The sequence below is a fragment of the Neophocaena asiaeorientalis genome, unplaced genomic scaffold (assembly GCF_003031525.2).
Source record: "Neophocaena asiaeorientalis asiaeorientalis breed wild unplaced genomic scaffold, Neophocaena_asiaeorientalis_V1.1 scaffold49, whole genome shotgun sequence".
Lineage (NCBI taxonomy): Eukaryota > Metazoa > Chordata > Mammalia > Artiodactyla > Phocoenidae > Neophocaena > Neophocaena asiaeorientalis.
Genome location: NW_020172456.1, coordinates 5,923,046 through 5,944,690, shown reverse-complemented (window position 1 = coordinate 5,944,690; position 21,645 = coordinate 5,923,046). Strand labels below are relative to the sequence as shown.

At 36.9% G+C, this 21,645-nt stretch overlaps 1 protein-coding gene across 1 annotated transcript in view; it reads left to right on the top strand.

Annotated features, from left to right (window-relative positions):
• Positions 1-950: 950 nt before the first annotated feature.
• The window catches only part of DNAL1 (dynein axonemal light chain 1), a 30,147-nt gene continuing 9,452 nt past the window's right edge, over positions 951-21,645 (top strand). Inside the window, exons 1-5 of the mRNA XM_024737850.1 lie at positions 951-1,032; positions 3,095-3,133; positions 6,660-6,769; positions 10,051-10,106; positions 16,004-16,059. Coding sequence (XP_024593618.1) covers positions 1,030-1,032; positions 3,095-3,133; positions 6,660-6,769; positions 10,051-10,106; positions 16,004-16,059 — 264 coding nt within the window. The 5' untranslated portion in view covers positions 951-1,029. The remainder of the gene's footprint in view (positions 1,033-3,094; positions 3,134-6,659; positions 6,770-10,050; positions 10,107-16,003; positions 16,060-21,645) is intronic.

Genomic DNA, 21,645 nt, shown 5'->3' with positions numbered 1-21,645 from the left:
CAGTAGTTGTGGCTTGCGGGCTCTAGAGCTCAAGCTCAGTAGTTGTGGCTCATGGGCTTAGTTGTTCCGCAGCATGTGGGATCTTCCCAGACCAGGGCTCAAACCTGTGTCCCCTGCATTGGCAGGAGGATTCCTAACCACTGCACCACCAGGGAACCCCCCTCATAATATCCTTAATAATACCAATTCTCTGTTGTTGACATTTGGGTTTTCTTTTCGCTGTTAAAACGTTGAACATATATCTCTGTGCATATGCCTGATTATTTCTTCAGGATGAAGTCCTAGAAGTGGAACTGCTGGGTCACAGAGGTGCAAAAGTTTTTAAAGCTTTAAAATTGCCAACAGCCTGCGGAAAGGCTGTATCAATTACAAACAGCAGTGTATGTATGCGTCCCCACTTCTCCATACCCCTAGCAACTCTGGACATTTTTAGTTTTTGGCTAATTTGATAGTTGGGGGTAAAAAGACACCTCGGTTATGTAAAACCAGCATTTCATGCTTCAGCCGCCTCAGGCTGCCTGAAGGGGTTGGGAGAAGCTTACTGAAGAAATGCAGCCGTGTCTGGGTATCCTCAGTCGGACAACTAGGTAAATTACAGCAGGGAGTCAAGAGAACGGGAAGGGCAATCTGCGAAGGAAGGGAATTTTTAAAGTTCCTTTATGGGGTGTGGCAGTTGTTACAGGGAGGTTTCAAAGTTTTAAACTTTAAGCCGGTACGTCACTCCAGATTAGCTGAAATTACTTTCACAAGGGAAAAAGACATCTCCCAACCACTCCGCGAGGTTACGCTCTCGACCCCTCTGTGCCACCAGTTGCTGCGCTTGCAGTCCCTGGGTAGCTAGCAACCGCGGAGCGGGAGGACCCCGGCGTACACCGCGCGGTCCCACAATGCCCTGCTTGCGCCACACTGAGGGCGGAGAGAAAAGACCGCTGCCGGGGTAGGGATCCAAGGAGAGCTCCAAGAGGTGCGCATGCGCACTGATCCCGGCGGGCCCTAGCAACCAGAGCAGTGACAGTAGCAACCGCCGGAATGGTGAGTACCCTCCAGGCCTCGTAGCCAAAGCTGAGAGAAGATTGGAAGTGGAAAAGGGTAACTGGAGGGTTGAGGATGGCGGAGGTCCTCAAACAGCGGAAGGGAGTCGGTAGCGGATGCTGGCTCGGTAGATTCTGAGGCCTAAGGCGAAAGAGAAGCCCTGGCATCGGGTGGTGTGGGGCTGATTGGAGGTTGGGTTAATCTCTGCCAGAGACTCTGGCAGAGAAAAGGGAGGGCAAAGAGCAGAGGGCAAAAAGCAAAGAGCGGAGTAGAGTGGGAAAGGTGATGGAAGGGGGAGTGTGAATAAAGATATCTTTTTACATGGAAGTAATCCGCCCCCCCGGCGCCGGCGAGACAGAGGGTGGGGTTGGTTACGAGAGGAATGTGTATAACACTGATTGCCTCAGTATTTGTAACCTGTGATACGCCCAGGTTGCCCTCTGAATGACTGTCAGTTCAGTTATTAGTAACATTGTAACATTATAAAACCCTCTCTAACACAGCATATTAGGGTAGTGTTTCTCAAATTTCAGTATGCATGAGTATGACTTTGGCCTAAGTTGGAGTGCAGATTATGAATGTTTAATTAATTGGGGGGGATTCAGGAATGTGCATTTCAAATGATTCTAAAATTGGAGGGCTCCCACAACACTTTGAGAAATACTGCTATCTTAGACTTGAAATCTGTCGGCGGGCTATCTAATCAAAGCTCTTTATGAAGTAATGGTTTTACTTAGTGATGCTCCTCAACTCCTACGTAAAGTGAGCACTCTCTTGCTTACATACTTGGTAGATCCAACTAGTAGTTGAAAAAGGGATGTTGTTGGTTAGTTACAGACCCAGCCAAAGCTATTTAGCAAAGTATATGATTGTCCTGCCTGATGGAAAAATTTTTTTTGATGTTGGGGGTAGGAGTTTATTAATTAATTTATTATTATTTTTGCTGTGTTGGGTCTTCGTTTCTGTGCGAGGGCTTTCTGTAGTTGTGGCAAGTGGGGGCCACTCTTCATCGCAGTGCACGGGCTCTCTTGTTGCGGAGCACAGGCTCCAGACGCGCAGGCTCAGTAGTTGTGGCTAATGGGCCTAGTTGCTCCGCGGCATGTGGGATCCTCCCAGACCAGGGCTCGAACCCGTGTCCCCTGCATTAGCAGGCAGATTCTCAACCACTGCGCCACCAGGGAAGCCCCTGATGGAAATATTTATAAAGAATAAGTTTAACTAGTTTTCTTCTTTTTGTGATTCCATTGCTATATAACTGGGCAGAAATTGAGCCCAGGAAATTGAAATGATGAGGAAATCATGCCTGACCTCAACCACGAGATTAAATGCTACTCTTTTTTTTAAAAAAAAATAAATGTATTTGTTTTATGTCTTTTCTCTAGTTGTGGGGAGTGGGAGCTTTCTCTTCCCTACGGTGTGCGGGCTTCTCATTGCGGTGGCTTCTCTTGTTGTGAAACACAGGCTCTAGGCGCGCGGGCTTCAGTAGTTGTGGCTTGCGGGCTCTAGAATGCGGGCTCTGTAGTTGTGGCGCATGGGCTTAGTTGCTCCGCGACATGTGGGATCTTCCCGGACCAGGGCTCAAACCCGTGTCCCCTGCATTGGCAGGCGGCTTCTTAACCACTGCACTACTAAGGAAGTCCAAGATGGTTAGTATTTTTCTAAAACTTCATCAGTGCTACCTGGCTGCAGCAATTATAAATTGTTCCTGGTTGTAAGATGTATCCAAATTTCAAAGATATTAAAATATAAAAGAAGATATAAATCTTAGAATCAATGAAATAAGATATATTTTAATATCAGTGTTGAAAGCTATATGTTTTTTGTAAACCAAGTGGGAGTGAAGTATCTGACATTACATCACGATTTCCTTAATTTCTCTGAGAGATATTTAAATGAGTATTTCTGATTTCAGGAAATTGAAACACTCTCCTTGCATATAAAGTCTCAAAAAAAGAAGTTAATCTTTTTAACGGTAGATGCCAGGGCTAATAATTATTGCATGAAAATTGAGTCAACAAATCACACCAATAAAGACAGCTTTGTTTTTTCTTCTCTTTTTAAGGCGAAAGCAACAACAATCAAAGAAGCCCTAGCCAGATGGGTGAGTTTATAAGTTTTTACTTCTTCTAGAAACTACATAAAGAGAATTTTTGGATAATTATTAAAATATGGCCATTCAATACAAGGGATCTTTGTGGTATTGGAACTGTTTAGCTATCTTGATGGTGTTAGTGGATACATGAGCCTACACAGGTGATAAAATTGTATAGAACTTAATACACACATGCAAACACATTCACACTCGTATGTACAAGTGAGTACAAATAAAATAGGGAAAATCTGATTAAAATCAGTGGATTGCATCAATATCAATATCCTGGTTGTGATATTATACTATAGTTTTGAAAAATGTTACCATTGGGGGAAACTGGGCAAAGTGTATAAGGGATCTCTCTGTATTATTTTTTATAACTGCACATGAATTTTCAAGTGTCTCAATAAAAATTTCAATTAAAAAAATCTGACCGGGCTTCCCTGGTGTCCGCGTACTGAAAAAAAAAAAAAAAAAAAAAAAAAATTAAAAGTAGATCTACCATGTGATCCAGCAGTCCCACTTCTGCATATATACCTGAAGGAAATGAAATCACTATCTCAAAGAGATACCTGTATCCCCATGTTCACTGCAGCATTATTCACAATAGCCAAGACATGAAAACAACCTAAATGCCCATCAGTGGATGAATGGATGAAGAAAATGTGTATTTGTATACAATGGAATATTATTCAGCCATAAAAAGAAGGAAATCCTGCCATTTGCGACATGGAAGGACCTTGAGTGTGTTATGCTAAATGACATAAGTCAGATAGCTAAAGACAAATACTGTTTGATCTCACTTACATGTGGAATCTAAAAAAGCTGAACTCATAGAAACAGATTAGAATGGTGATGGCCAGAGTTGAGTGGAGGAAATGGGGAGAAGTTGGTCAAAGGGTATACACTTCCAGTTATAAGATCAATAAGTTCTGGAGATCTAATGTACAGCATATTTAATAATACTGTATTATGTACTTGAAAGTTGCTAAGAGAGTAGATTTTTTAAAAAAATAAATTTATTTATTTTTGGCTGAGTCGGGTGTTTGTTGCTGCACGCCAGCTTTTTCTAGTTGCAGCCAGCGGGGGCTACTCTTCATTGTGGTGCGCTGGTTTCTCATTGCGGTGGCTTCTCTTGCTGTGGAGCATGGGCTCTAGCCGCGTGGGCTTCAGTAGTTGTGGCATGTGGGCTCAGTAGTTGTGGCTTGTGGGCTCTAGAGCACAGGCTAAGTAGTTGTGGCGCACGGGCTTAGTTGCTCCGTGGCATGTGGGATCTTCCCAGACCAGGGCTTGGACCCATGTCCCCTGCATTGACAGAGAGATTCTTAAGCACTGCGCCACCAGGGAAGTCTGGAGAGTAGATCGTAAACGTTCTCAGCACACAAAAAAATTATTATATGAGGTGCTAGATGTGTTAACTAACCTTTTTCTGGTAATCATTTTGCAATGTATACATGTATCAAAGCATCACATGGTATACCTTAAACATAAACAATGTTATATGTCAGTTATATCTCAATAAATCTGTAAAAAATAGTGATCATTTTGTAATGTATAGAAATATTGAATCACTATGTTGTACGCTGGGAATTAACATAGTATTATAGGTCAATTATATTTCAACAAACAAATTCATAGAAAAAGGCATCAGATTTGTGGTAACCAGAGCCAAGGAGTAGGGGTAGGGGGAATTGGCTGAAGATGGTCAATAGGTACAGGCTTCCAGTTACAAGGTAAATAAGTACTAGGGATGTAATGTACAACATGATTAATGTATTTAACACTGCTGGATGTTATATATGAAAGTTCAGAGAGTAAATCCTGAGTTCTCAAAACAAGGAAAAATTTTTTTCTTTTTCTTTTATTTTGTATCTGTATGAGATGATGGATGTTCACTAAACTTATTGTGGTAATCATTTCATGACTTTGTAAGTCAAATTGTTATGCTGTATATATTAAACTTATTCAGTGCTATATATCATTATATCTGGAAAAAATACACAATACATACACAAAATACATTTTTAAAAAGTATATAGTAATATTAGAGAGGAAACTGCCTTGTAAAAATGCATTAAATATAAACAAATATTTTGAATATAACATTCTATAAAGTTTGAACAGTTGTATTTCAGCATTATAGATAGAATTTCCATAGAGTGTAGAGATGGCTTCTCAATTTCTATGCCCAGTGATAACATATTTGACTATGTTATCAGTTGTTTTTTTGTATAATAATATATCTTTTGCTTTTGTAGCTGGGCTTTAAATAAAAACTCTTTCAAGAAACTTGGTGTCTAGGGAAAATAGACAAAAGGGTAGGATAATGAAATATTTGAATTTTTATTTTAGTGCTTATAAACTTCTTTGTACTCTAATTACATTAAAAATTTTTTTTCTTCTTAGTGAAAGATTTGTTTTGTTTAATTAAAAAGTGTGCAGTAGGCTTAGTATTAGATTTGATTTCCTTCAATCAGATTTTAGGATTTTATTTTATTTATTTATAATAACAAGTGGTTGGTTGTTTTGGTTTGGTTTGTAGGTTCTATTTCTAGATTACATTATGGCCATAAATCTTTGACTTTAAGATTATTTGAAGACATTATGCTCATCCTTGCACTCATTAACCCAACATTTATTAAGGATCTACTTGGTGTCAGTCTCCCATCTCCTAACCTATAAATGTATGGCACAAAAAAAGTGCTGAGTGAATGTGTATTAGATCTCTTTCAACTGATTATATATTTTCTGTTATTGATGTGTTATGATTTGATTTTTTTTTGATTTGATTTTTTAAAAACAAGCTTCTTTTGTGTCTAATATCAAGTTATAGAAAATATAGGAAAGCAAGAAAATGGTCCCTGAGCTGTAGGATCTTCTTGTTTTGTTAGAGAGATAGAGCTAACTCTAAGTATTGAGGTACTTAGAAACTATTATTAGGCAGCATATCCTGGTAATTAAAATTTAAACTGCATACTTAGTACTGAAATTAAACTCTAAGGTAGAATTTAGTAGTAAATTATTGTAGAGCAAGTAAATTTGACCTCAGCTTTGTCATAAAGAGAAAATCTTCCCAAATTCTTGGTATTTGGCGGTTCTAGCTCTGACTAAATTGTATATAGGAACAGAAAGATGAGATGACAGAAAGAGTTGATCTTATAGGTCTGAATCTGATACTTAGGAAAAGTTTGTTTAGGGACAAGGAATTCTTCCCAGGAAAATGTTTTTGTTGTTGTGTTTTGTTTATTAATTGATAGGCTCTAAAAGGATTTTTTAAATTACGGAAATAAAAGTTATTTTCTTTCCTCCTCTTTTCCATTTGGTTGAGACCTAACAGTGAATTATCTGAATCAGCCATGTATAAAGTTATCAAGTTCAGTAAGTAAATGTTGTCAATAAGTAAACTGTCAGGAATGTACAGAATTATTGAATTTTAATAATTGTTTTGAAATAAACATTGAAAAGCCTTGAGAAATTTTGGCCTTTTTTAGTTCCACATTTGGATTATTTTCTTCCAAATTAATTTTTAACATAGGAAGAGAAAACCAGTCAGAAGCCATCCGAAGCCAGAGAGATAAAGCTATATGCCCAGATTCCCCCTATAGAGAAGATGGATGCGTCCTTGTCCACGCTTTTTAATTGCGAGTAAGTTCTCTTGTCTTTTTTCGTCCTTTCTAGTATTGCTGTTAAGTTTCACTTCCTTTCCTAAATACACAAACTAGAAAAATATATTTATTTTCTTGATCTTCATTTCCCTTCCTTCCTTCCTTCTTTCCTCCCTCCCTCCCTTCTTTCTTTCTTTTTCTGCTTCTCACTTTGGCAAAGCCAAACATAAAAGATTATTGGTTTCTACGATTATTAATAGAGTAATCCTGAATAATCCTGTACTGTATTTTTTAAATATTTTTTTGGCAGTACTTGGGCCTCTCACTGTTGTGGCCTCTCCCGTTGCGAAGCACAGGCTCCCGACGTGCAGGCTCAGAGGCATGGCTCACGGGCCCAGCTGCTCCGTGGCCTGTGGGATCCTCCCGGACCAGGGCACGAACCAGTGTCCCCTGCATCGGCAGGTGGACTCTCAACCACTGCACCACCAGGGAAGCCCTTGTATTTTTTTACAGTATAATTTTTACAATATGCCTGGAGAATAGGAGAAGCTATCTCTTCTCCTATTTCTTTCTTTCTCCTGTCTCTTAGGAGAAGCTAAATAACACAATTAAACTATTGCTCTGTCATAAAATCTAGTACTTCCTCTTGTAAGATTATCCACCAAAGTCAATACTGTACTTACTCAGAGGCATAGAGATACTGCTTTAAAAAATAATTTTCAAACTATGAAAATACATTGTAAAGCACCTAGAAGGGCTTCCCTGGTGGCGCAATGGTTAAGAATCTGCCTGCCAATGCAGGGGACACGGATTTGATCCGTGGTCTGGGAAGATCCCACATGCTGCAGAGCAACTAAGCCTGTGCACCACAACTACTGAGCCTGTGCTCTAGAACCCACGAGCCACAACTACAGAGCCCACATGCCACAACTACTGAAGCCTGCGTGCCTAGAGCCTGTGCTCCGCAACAAGAGAAGCCACTGCAATGAGAAGCCCACACAGCGCAATGAAGAGTGGCCCCCACTCACCACAACTAGAGAAAGTCCGCGCACAGCAACGAAGACCCAACGCAACCAAAAATAAATAAATAAAATAAATTTTTTTAAAAACCAGCCCTCTTTAAAAGTCATGAGGGACACAAAATAATTTTTTTAAAAACCTAGAAAATATTAAAAGCACAAAGAAAGGGAAATAATATCAACCAAAATTTCACACCTTTTGAGAACCAGTGTTAGCATTTTGTTTTTTATTTTATTTTATTATTTTTTTAACTTTTTAGCCGCACTGCAGGGCATGTGGGATCTTAGTTCTCTGACCAGGGATCAGGGATCTCACCCCTGCCCCCTGCAATGGAAGCACAGAGTCTTAACCATTGGACTGCCAGGGAAGTCTCAGCATTTTGATATAGAGCCTTCTAATTTTTTTTTCCTAATTGGGATCAAGTTACATTTATTTGTAATCCTATTTATCCAAGACTTTAAGTATCAGATCTATATTTATTCCTTTTAACTTACTTTCTAAATACACACTTTTTAGCAGGGTTCTGTGGCTAATTTGAGGCAATTGTACCATGATACCTTGTAACCGTGCTCTCAGACTGCAGTGTCTTGTCAGGGGTATAGAATGTTACAGAATCACTTGGGGTTTTTTCTGATTTCTTCATCCTGTGTATTTCTAACTCTGCTCCCCTGACTACCTATATAAGAATCTCCTTGTGCAGTAGATATGTCCCACTCCAAATTTATAGAAACAGAATCTACTGATGAAACTAGGTATCTGTATTTATAATAAGCAATCTGAATGACTCTTAGATGCATATTTGTGAACTCATGCATTAGATTAATATCTGTCTTTGGAATTAAAGGGAAAAGCAAACGTATTTAGTTATTGTATGCAACTTGTCCTTTGTGATGAGAACACAATGTATTACATAAAAACCCACCTTAGATGTGTTTTTGGCTTCAAAAATCATAATTTCAAAGAGAATTATTTCAAAGTGGTCAAATATCTTTTTATCATAAAGCCATTTCAAAGGCAAGCATTTGAGAAGGTTCTGTACCCCATACCAAAGTACCTTGGAAACCGCTTAGAAAGAGTCACCGTGTTCATATTTTTGCTGACACTCTTTGAGCAGGTTGCCTAAATAACAATTAAAGAATCATTCCCCAACCGTAGTCCCAGATTTTCCAGTCCATTTTTCACTTTAACTGGTTGTTCTTGAGAATGGGGAATGACTAGAAAATACACAGATTTGACCAGTAATTTACAGCATACAGTAATTGCTTTTAGTGTTTCAAGCAAAAAAAAAAAAAGAAGAAGAAGAAGAATTCCTCTTCAGGTCAAATCAGAAGGATGAGATCATATGTTCTAGAGTCAGTTTTTTGGCGTCTTAAATTTGCCTGTGCTACTTTCTGGTTGTATAATATCAGGCAAATTGCTTAACATCTTTGTGCCTCAGTTTCCTCATTTGTAAAATTTGGATAATAATACTTATTTCATAGGATTGTTCTGATGGTTAAAATAGTTAATACATGTAAAACACTTAGAAGAATACTAGGCACACATTAAGTGTTCAATAAAATTAGCCTTTGTTATATTCTTTGCATGATATTTACTAAGATATTAAACATTTTTGTCAAGAAAGAAAGATTAATAACACGTAATTATGCTCCCTTTAAAAATTTGTTTTTATACGATTAAAGTATGTATAGGAAAAAAATCTAGAAAAATATATACGAACTATTAAAAGTCATTATCTCTGGGGGAATGTGTGGGGTGGTTAGGATTACATAACTTTTTATTATACACATATCATGGACATTTTCCCAAGTTGGTATGTATAGCCCAATATTGTTTGCTTTAGTAGCAGATAGTATTTCATTATCTGTATTCCTCAGCTGATGGGTATTTATAAATTTTTTCCCACTTTTTTGCTATTACAATAATACAGTAAATAATCTAATTCATATATTTTTTGGCATTTGTATTAATATTTCAATAGGACATATTCCTAGAAATGAATTACTGGGTCAAAGAATACATGCATTTAAAAATTTAATAGATCACACCAAATTACCCTCAAAAAGTTTTCTTTGATTTTATACAATAGTGTATATTAACTTTTGTAATCAGGGAAAAAGTATGAAGATTTCAAAATGAAAGAATATATGTCATGTCTGAGAGGGAAAAAAGGATTCAGTGTAAAAGGAAATGTGACTTAAATATCATCTTCTGTGGACACTTGAGGAATAATTTCTGATATACCATTAACATTTTTTTCTTATTAATTTAAGTGTTTCTTTTTTTTTTTTTTTTTTTTAGGAAGCTTTCACTGTCTACAAACTGCATTGAAAAAATTGCAAACCTGAATGGCTTAAGTAAGTGATCCACAGTAACAGATGGTTCTTGGATTTTGTAGTTATTTGGAATAAACATTCCAGAGGCACTACATAATCCTAGAAGCTGGCACCTGTTTTAACCACAGTAATTGTCAGATGTCAGAAAGAATATATAAACCATGTGTCTTATTTAATTATCCAAAGAAAAGTAGAGATAACATGAAACTGGAACAGTTTAAAGACATTATAAAGTTTTTGTAGTGTTAGAATTGAAATATCTTAAATAGAAAATCAGGTTTTTTATATTTTTTTGTTCAGATTTATCTTGTTTCATACTTATTATATTTAAAATTTTATTCTTCACCATCCCTGTTTTTCCTCTGCTCCTTGTCTTTGTTAATGACATCGACATCTTCCCATTGCCAAGGCTCCTTGTGCTAGTTGCCTGTGGCTGCAGAAACTTGGTGGCTTAAAACTGCAGAAATGTATTCCCTCACTGTTCTAGAGGCCAGAAGTCTGAAATCAGTTTCACTGGGCCAAAATCAAGAGGGCCACACCTTCTGTAGAGGCTTCAGGGGAGAATTTTTTCCTTACCTCTTCTAGATTCTGATGGCTGCCAGATTCCTTGGCTTGTGACAGTGTCACTCCAATATCTGCCTCTGTCGTCATATTGCCTTCTCCTCTTTTGTCTCTGTCATATCTTTCTCTGTCACCCTCTTATGAGGATACATGTGATTGCATTTAGGGAACACCTGGGTAATCAAGGATACTCTCCCCATCTTAAGATCCCTAACTTAATCATATCTGCAAAGTACTTTTTCCCCATGTATAGTAACATTCACAGGTTCCAGGGATTAGGATATAGGTATCTTTTGGTGAGCCATTATTTAGCGTATCATATTTCCCTTTACTTCCCTCAAGCCCTACATGCAAGTTCATCAGTAAGTCCTGTTAACTCTATTCTTTGAAAGAGCTCTCAAATAATTTGTTGCTTTTCCATTTCCAGGAGCTTCAGCTTTAATTTAGACCCTCATCATCTCCCCCTTAGGTCATATTTTTCAAATGTTTTTTACCACTTCCCACAGTAAGAAATACCTTTGAATTAACGACTCAGTATATATATATTCGTATGAATACACATATCAAATATAGCATATGCATATGAACTGGATTAAAATTTGTAAAACAATAGTTACCCTTATAGCATAGGTTCCAGTATAAATTTTTTTAGCGTGATTTCATTGTTTTTTAAATGCTTGTCACAACCCACTAAGTTGATTTCACATGACCCACAGTTTGAAAAAACACTGCCTTACAACTTCTGTTATAGCCTCCCAATTGATCTCCTTGTCTCCTATCTTTCTGTTCTTCCATTGACCTTCAGCACTGACACCAGAGTTTTCTTTTTAAAAATGTTCTCATTATCATTCCTCCAGATCAGAGATCTTTAATGCCTCCCCTTTGCCTAGTAAAGACCAGATGCCTTAAGATTGCATTCAGGGTCATCTAAAAGCTTGTGACATCCTCTTCACACCCAAACATATAATTATTTTTTTATGACTTTGTGCACTTGTTAATGCAGTGCTTTTCATTGAGAACAGCCCCTTCCTCTAGCAGTAAAACCCTACAAGAAACAAAATTAAGATTAAGAATGCCAAGTTTAGGGGCTTCCCTGGTGGCACAGTGGTTGAGAGTCCGCCTGCTGATGCAGGGGACACGGGTTCGTGCCCCGGTCTGGGAAGATCCCACATGCCCGTGAGCCATGGCCGCTGAGCCTGCGTGTCCGGAGCCTGTTCTCTGCAACGGGAGAGGCCACAACAGTGAGAGGCCCACGTACCGCAAAAAAAAGAAAAAAAAAGAATGCCAAGTTTAAATGTCATTTAGAGGGAGACCCCTAAGACTTCTTTAATCTCCATCATCATAATAATTACTCTTTCTTGGGAACATTTATAACAGTCTACCTTAGATTATAATAATAATTACTTCATATAGTTATTGTAAAGATTAAATGAGTAGTGTGTATAAAGTTCTTAGAATAGTGCCTAGTGCATATAAATGCTCAAGAAATATTAGCTGTTATTATAGTTAGTGAGGAATATGTTCTGTCTCTTCAGATAACGAGCTCCTTTAGGGCAAACATCACATCTTATTAATCTATCTTCTATTCCAAATCTCCATCCCCCCCCAGTACTGTACTCAAAGTTGCACTCAGTATTTATATAGTGCTGGAGAGGAAGTGTTTCCTATTAGAGTTGTGTATAAGATGATTCAGTCTATTCCATTTTTCACTGACTCATTAAACAATTTGTTTCATTTTATTCCCTATTCTTTGCCTGTATTTGAAATAACTTGCTTAAAGGAGACTAAATTGATAACATTATTTATCAGTATGGATAACATGCTTTTCTTTCATAAAAACATGACTGTGACAATATGAAAATGAAAGTATGTAAAACCTATATAAGGCTGGTAATGGGTTTGAACTCATATTCTCTTTGGTCAATTGGTAGTGACTCTCAGGAAAGTCATATGAAGAAGAGTTCCAAAAATTCAGTGGAAAAGAGTACCTTGATCAATTATTGATGTCTGATGTAGGCATGGAATGAGAGAGAATAGGCATTTGTACCATGTATTTGCTATATTTGATGCATCTCAGTTTAGTTCTGCTTATAACAAATGGTATTTCTGCAGTCTACGGAGAGAATACACTTTGTCTGTGACTATGAAGCCAACTGATTCATGCAAAAGATTGAATATATGACGCTAGCTTGCCTCCCACCCCTTTCCTTTCATGAGCACTATAGTCTTACCTACTACGCTGTGATAAGAGGATCTGAAATAAGTAGGTATTCCTATTTAACAGTGGGGTTATAAGGCAGAATAACTCTAACAGCAATATATATTGTTTCAAGACTGTGACTAGAAAACTGTATGACATGACTATGTTCAAAACTGTGACTAAAAGCTGTACAATGTGAATACTAATAGTCTCATACTAAAGATTAGAAAGTAAAGTTTCTTGGTAAAAAAGTATACTCCTTTAGTTTACTAAAACTTTAAGATATTGTTTTGATTTCGTCAGGACCTAAGAAGAAAAAAACCATGTTTTCCTTCTAGTGGTGCTCTCTACTTATGCAACATATAAAATATGGAAAATACATAATTCTGTAATGTTAGAAGAGTTAATCTATTAAGTTTGATATCATAATTTACTTCCCCATACAGCAATAAGATCTCTTTAGACTTTCATTGCCATTTTTATGTGCATTTTTTAAAAAAGGAGTTGTATATATTTAAGTTAGATACTATCTTTAAAAGATTTGTATATATATCTGTTATCTCTAATTTCTGGGATCAGTTCTTATCTTAGTTGACCTAAGTGTATTTTGACATGGATGATTTCTTTTCTCTTTGAAGCAATTTCAATATTGGATTTCTAGGACACTGTACCCTTCTGATTTTCTCCTGCCTTTTTGGCTACTTCTTCCCAGTCTCATGTCCTCAAATTTTAAATGTTGGAGTATCTGGGGACTCAGTTCTTGGATCTCTTCTCTTTTCTGTCTTCACCTACTCCCTAGATTATCTCATCCAGATCATGGCTTTACCATCTACATGCTGATGGCTCCAAAATTTATATCTCTAGTCCATACATCTCCTCTGAACTCCAGATTCACACATTCAGTTGCCCGACATTTCCATTGGATGTCTACTGGACATCTCATACTTAACATGTCCAATACTGAGTCCTGATGTCCTTCCCCAGCCCTAGTTAACCCAACTTCTTGTGTGTCTGTCTCAGATAGTGACAACTGCATTCTTCTAGTTGCTCAGGCCAAACTCCTTGGTAATTTCTTGATTCCTCTCTCACTATATATGCCTGATACACACACACACATACATCATTTATTTGTACTTACCATGGATTAGGCCTTGTGCTGAATATTTTAAACAACTATCTCATTTAATCCTTATACTCTTATAAGGTAGATCCTATACTTCCTCATTTTACATATGAGAAAACTGAGATTCTAAGAGGTTTGGTTACTTCCCTAGAGAGTTAGGATTGGAACTCAGTTATGGATTTGTGCTCTTAACGATTGATTTATGGATGTTATAGAACAGTGCCATCCAATAGGATTATCTGCACTGTACCGATGTAGTTGCCACTAGCCACATGTAGCTATGAAGCTCTTGAAATGTGATTAATGTGACAGAGAAACACTGAATTGTTTATCGTATTTAATTTTAATTAAATAGCCACATGTGGTTAGTAACTACCATACTGGACAGCATAGTTATAGAAGTTTAAGTTGTGAAAATTAAATGTATATCTTATGCATAAGTAATCACAGTAGATTTTTAGGACAAAAGTGAGGTTTCCTGTGTTTTACTAGAAATCTTTTAATTTTGAAAAATAATGTATGTACATGGTTTTATGCACATAGTTCAGAAGAGGATACAGTTAAAAATGTCTTCCTCCAGGGACTTCCCTGGTGGTCCAGTGGGTAAGACTGCACGCTCCCAATACAGGGGGCCTGGATTCGATCCTTGGTCAGGAAACTAGATCCTGTACGCATGCTGCAGTTAAGAGTTTGCATGCAGCAACTAAGAGTCCTCATGCCACAACTAAGAAGCCCACATGCCTCAACTAAAGATCCCTCATGGGCTTCCCTGGTGGCGCAGTGGTTGAGAGTCCGCCTGCCGATGCAGGGGACACGGGTTCGTGCCCTGGTCCGGGAGGATCCCACATGCCACGGAGCGGCTGGGCCAGTGAGCCATGGCCGCTGAGCCTGCGCGTCCGGAGCCTGTGCTCTGCAACGGGAGAGGCCACAACAGTGAGAGGCCTGCGAACCGCAAAAAAAAAGATCCCTCATGCCGCAATGAAGATCCCGCATACCGCAACTAAGACCCGTTGCAGCCAAAATTAAATAAATAAATAAATATTTAATAGATAAATAAACATAAATAAAAATATCTTCCTCTGACCATAGACTGACTCTCAGTTCCTCCCCCAAACCAACCATTTCTACTTTTCTCTTCCAGAAATAACCTATAGATATAAAAATAGAAACATTCTTTTAAAAAATACAAATAGACATTTTTTAACCAATCACAATCTAATTATTTTAAGAAATGAAAGCAAAAGATTTTTAAAATACTGATTCATTTGATTTCACTTCTAATCCTTTGTAGAGCAAGATGGACCAAATATGTTTTCTATTTTCTAGTGTAAGTCTCATATTATAAGAGGTTTGAAATATATATGCTCCCAAATTTAAAGTTCAAATCTTCTTTACTCGTATTTTATCCTTGTAGTATTAAAACCATGCATTTCAAATAGCTAACCATTTAAAATTTAACATTGACATGATGTGCAATTGTAGTGTTTACCTTAGTGATATGTCTATGTTGTTTCTTACTTGATTACCATTTTTTATTAATACAGCCTTTTTTATTATATAAGAATATTTATTATATAAATGTATTTTTAATTTAAAAATTATTATTATTTTTTAACTTTTTGGCTGCATTGGGTCTTTGTTTCTGCACATGGGCTTTCTCTAGTTGCAGCGAGTGGGGGCTACTTTTCGCTGCAATGCGTGGGCTTCTCAATGTGGCGGCTTCTCTTGCTGTGGAGCACGAACTCTAGGCACAAGACTTCAGTAGTTGTGACACGCGGGCTCAGTAGTTGTGGCTTAAGGTCTCTAGAGTGCAGGCTCAGTAGTTGTGGCACATGGGCTTAGTTGCTTTGTGGCATGTGGGATCTTCCTGGACCAGGACTTGAACCCGTGTCCCCTGCGTTGGCTGGCGGATTCTTAACCACTGCGCCACCAGGGAAATCCCTATATAAATGTATTAAAGCTTTATTATATTAGATTTATAACAATTGTGTAATATGATTCTAATAAACCAAAATTGTTTTCTTTCCTCTACAGAAAACTTGAGAATATTGTCTTTAGGAAGAAACAACATAAAGAACTTAAATGGACTGGTAGGTTGTTATTTATTACTTAAAAAAACATACACTCTTTTTCTTGAGTATGCAAATAATACTTGTCTGTTGCAGAAACTTTACAAAATAGAAAAGCAAATATAAAAATTACCTATAAACCACAGCTAACATTTTGATTGACATCTTCCTTGCCTGTTTTTCCTATTCTTTGGTGGGTATGTAGAAAATGAAATCATATCATATATATTGTCTTGCATCTCTTTTTTTTACTTAGTATATAAAGATCATTTTTATGTCATTCATTCATTCAGCAAATTCATTCAATATATTTCCTGAATGCCTACTTTTAGCCAGGCACTGTTCTAGGCACTAGAGATACAGCAGGATATAAAATAAAGTCCTTGCTCTCATTGAATTTAAATTATAGTGGAGGGAGACAGACTAGAAAATAACTGCATAATAATACATCAGGTGGTGATGAATGCAGTGAAGAAAAACAAGGCATATATATTCCAAATAGATAATTATTTCCATTAAATTTTACTGTTAAAAATTATCTCAAGTTTCTGCCTGGCCAGAAAATTTTAAATTCTAATTTTATATTTTCCTAATTTATATATTTTTCCAAATTTATGTTATCTTCCTATGTGGTTAACATGTCATCTCTATCTTTGTAGCATTTATATGGATTTTATGGTGATAGTGGAATAAAATATAATTATTGATTTAAGAAAAACAAAAACGAGGCATATAAGAGAATGTAGATTGATGGGAAGTCCTCTCTAAAAGTGAGAATGTAGGCTCTAGAGCTGACCAAGGGACCAGTGCTCCAGACTGGTGAGGGACAGCAAGTGCAGATGTCTTGAAACTGAAGCTCCTTGGTATGCTTGAGTAAGAGCAAGAGTTGAATGAGGGAGAATTGTCCTCATTGAGGTTGGAGAGGGAGCCAAGAACCAATCCTTATAGGACTTGGTAAGATTTTAGATTGTTTTCCATGTGGATTGCAAAGCCATTGGAGGTTTTTTTTTTTTTTTTGTGGTACGCGGGCCTCTCACTGTTGTGGCCTCTCCCGTTGCGGAGCACAGGCTCCGGACGCGCAGGCTCAGTGGCCATGGCTCACGGGCCCAGCCGCTCCGCGGCATGTGGGATCCTCCCGGACCGGGGCACGAACCCGTGTCCCCTGCATCGGCAAGTGGAGTCTCAACCACTGCGCCACCAGGGAAGCCCCATTGGAGGTTTTTGATCAGAGGATTTTATTTAAGTTTTTAAAATAATTTTCAACCATACTTTTAAAATGACAGCATAATAGTCTATTTTATTGATGTACCATAATTTATTTAAATAAGTTATTATTCGTTATTTATTTACAGTTTGGAGTTATTATAATCAATGCTGTTATAAATCTCCTTTTAGCTATATTATTGCACACATCTATGAATGATTCCTTGGATAAATTCCTTGAAATGGAATTGCTGGGTCAAAAGTATGAATTTCTTTTAAGGCTTTTGTGACATATTATCAAGTTATCCTTTGGAAAGCTTGTAACAATTTATACTACCATCAATAATGTATGAGGGTTTTCGTTTCCCTTTACCAACCTTGGGCATTTTTAAATTTTTTTGAAGTTTTTGACAGTGTATTTTATTTGTATATTTATTGGCCATTTCAATTTCCTTGCTAAGTTGAGATGAAACAATATTGTAAAACTAGGCAATTTCAGAAAAGATGAAACAAATTTCTTTTTCTTGTGTACGTTCCCCAAAAGATAATAATTTTTTTTAAGTGCTAATTGTTATCATAAAAACCCTGAAATATTTTGTAACTTGGGTTTCCTGTCCCCTTCCCAAGCCCGTTAATTCTAGCCGTTCTTCATAAGAGTCAATGAGGCTGAAACTGCAGTGCTTCCCAACAATAACCTCCCAAGACCAGACAGGCTAAAATGACCATTCTCTTTCCCCACCCATTACAGAAACAGCCAAAACACGTGAATAGGAGTCAGTGTTCAGAGGTGCAATTTTGGAATTATCTTCAATTATCTGATAATATTCCCACATCTACATGTCTACTTACTGACATAAATTTATAAAATGCTTGGAAATTCTTAGAGATTACATTCTGTAGTTAAATAAAGGGAGTTTTCTCCCCCAAAACAATAACCAGTAGATGAATTATTTGCTTTCTAGCTAGATGTGATGAATAAAATCCTAATGATCTATAAAAAAATTTTTTTTTGATGTTCTAAATGATTGGTAAATGTAACGACATTTTGCCTTCTCTTCATTCTGTTAGCCTTAGATGGTAAAAATGTCATATATAGGGACATTATTCATAATGGATAAAATATTATAGTACAAAAATTCAGAATTTATTATACTTCATGCTAAACATTACTTTGAATTATCTGTAAAGGAAGAGTTTGCAAATAAATATACCCCTAAATTTTTAGGGCCAATATGATAAATGCTTGATGTTCCCCCAGGTATTTACAGAACACCAGATTCTCAACTATTGATATGGTGTATAATTTCTCCCATGAAATGTAATATATACCTAGAAACCACAAAGAAATTGTAAATATAGGATTAAAGGCATATATGGAGATATTATCTAGCTGAACCATCACTTACTTAGATCTCTTTACTTTCTATAGACTGCTATCAATAACCCCCAGCAGCTGGTTTTTTCCCCAGGATATGTGTGTGTGTGTGTGTGTGTGTGTGTGTGGGTGTGTGGGTGTGTGTGTGTGTGGGTGGGTGTGTGTGTGTATACATACACCAAAAACATTTAACCAGTCCAAAAGCTTTACTACTTATGCAAAGATTAAAGAAAAATATGTCTGCATAGGGATACAGATGGTGGACTTCAGATAGGGTCACATGCTGAGTTATTCATCTAGACACATCAGCCTCATAGCATGATTTGAATAGCTGCCTCAATAAGTTACAAATAGCGACTCTAATATGTGCAACATGTAATGTTAAATTGAAGAAAAGGAGTCTATTTAAAACTACTTAGGAAAACTGACTATTAAGGTACATTATAAGCCTGTTCTTATATGTGATTTGCTGGCCTCTGCTTTCCTTTCGGATCTCATTTCATATTACTCTTCTTCCTAGTTGGTAATCTCCAGCAACTGGCCTTCTTTCTCTTTCTTGAACATGCCAGGTTCATTCCCACCTGAGGACATTTGTACTTGCTGTTTCCTCTGCCTTAAAAAACTCTGTTACCCTGGATTTCCACATTACTGGCTCCTTAACTTTCACACTTCAGTTCAGATGTCACTTCCTCTAGAGACCCAACTATCCTATATCTAAAGCAGTCCTCTAGGCAATAACTCTTATCACCTATAATTTTTTTCCATTTTTCTTATTTGTTTGTTTTCTTTCCCTCTCTCTGTCTCTCCCTCTGTCTCTGTCTCTTTCTCTCTGTGTCACACACACACAAATTCTGATAAGCACGTCAGTTCTGTTCATCACCATCTACACTGGTGTTTTATACATGTAGTAGGCACTCTATAAATATTTATTGTGACTTAATAATGCTTTGTAATATTACTAATTAGAAAAACTATTAGGTTAAAATTTTAATTCTAAGAGTCATAGATGTAATTGTATTTAAAAAACAAATCAAGCAATTCATAAATGTATGAAATACACTGTGAAAGTCTTTCCTCTCCCTACCTCCTCAAGTCCATGAGGTAACAGAAATAATATTGGTATACTTTAAATTTTTTTCTGTGCACAAATAAACAGATATCTGTGTGTGTGTTTGTGCGTGTGCATGCGAGTGTGTGTGTAATATATATTTGTACTGATAATATACTGGGCATATTTTTCCTGCTTTTTCATTCAATAATATATCAGGAATATCCTTCCATGTAAAAACAGGCAGATTTAATGCATTCTTTTCAATAGCTGTTGTTTTCTACGTTATCAGTGTATGGCAATGTATTTAACTATTCATATATTGCTGAACATTTAGAGTGTTTCCAGATATTTTATTGAAGAAGGGGCGTCTGTCTGTCTGTCTCTCTTTTTTTTGCTATTACAAATCATGCTGTAGTGAACATCTTTTTACATATATCCTTTAGCAGTTATTTGAATCTTTACATGGGCTAGATTCCTAAAAGTAGAAAAGCTGAGGTTATTTTTGTGCATTTAAATTTTTGACAAGTACCTCAGATTGCTCCCACAATGCTTATGCCAGTTTCCACTTCCATCAATGGTATAAGGGTGAGGATTACTCCCTCCACCCTCAACATCCCTGAGTATTATCCATATTTTTAATATTTGCCAATATGATAGGCAAAAAAGGAGTATTACATTGTTTTAATCTGTATTCTTTAGTTAGTTGTGACTTTGAACATCTTTTTATATACTTATTGGTTATGCATGTTTCCTCTTTTGGAAATTGACCTAACATCTTTTACCCATTTTCTACTTTTATCTTCTTCTTATTACTAGGCACTCCTCAATATTCCTAATGTTTATCTAGTATTGATAATGTTATTACTATTATTGTTGTTCCATTTATGAACTGTGTAGCAGACTCTTTACATGCATTATCTCATTTGAAACTCACAACAAGTAGATAATATCCTCATTTTAAGATAAAAAATCCTCAGTCCTTGGGCTTCCCTGGTGGTGCAGTGGTTGAGAGTCCGCCTGCCGATGCAGGTGCTTCCCAAAAAAAAAAAAAAAAAAAAAAATCCTCAGTCCTCATTTTAAGATAAAGAAACTGAGGCTCAGATAGTTATGTAAAATGCCCAGGTATAGTGAACAGGTGCTGTTAAACCCTATTGCTGAGATGAGCAGTCTGTCAATAGCTATCAGTGTCTTCAATGTGTATTTACTTTGTCCCAACTATTCTATTTTTTTTTTTTTTTTTTTTTTTGCGGTACATGGGCCTCTCACTGTTGTGGCCTCTCCCATTGCGGAGCACAGGCTCCGGACGCGCAGGCTCAGCGGCCATGGCTCACAGGCCTAGCCGTTCCACGGCATGTGGGATCTTCCCGGACTGGGGCACGAACCTGTGTCCCCTGCATCGGCAGGCGGACTCTCAACCACTGCACCACCAGGGAAGCCCTGTCCCAACTATTCTATATCGAAGAGTTTTTCATACTCACATACATGAACAAAGATGGTGGACCAAGTACATTCATTGAAATATAGCTTGTATAAAAGACTGCAACAATCTAAGTGCCTATCAGTAGTAGACGAGCTAAACAAAATATATCAAAGGGGAAAATGAGGTAGGACTTACCTATATGTGCTGAAATAGACTAATTTGCAAAGTATATTATTAAATGAAAAGAAGCAAAGTGGATATTTCTATGTACATATATGCATAGAATATTTCTGATGATAGCTGTTACCTCTGGGGAAGGGAACGGGCGTGGGTGAGAAAGAGACTTTTCATTATACTTGTTTGCACTATTTGATTTTTGTTATGTTGTTATCTTGTGTGTTACTCTTTTTTAAAAAATATTTAATATTTTTATTTAGGTGATGATTATGTATGTTACTCTTTAAATTAAAAACAACTAATGATCCCCCTCAAAATACAAACAAAATACTTGTGCGCTTATATTCATAGCAGCGTTATGCACTGTAGTCAAAAGATGGA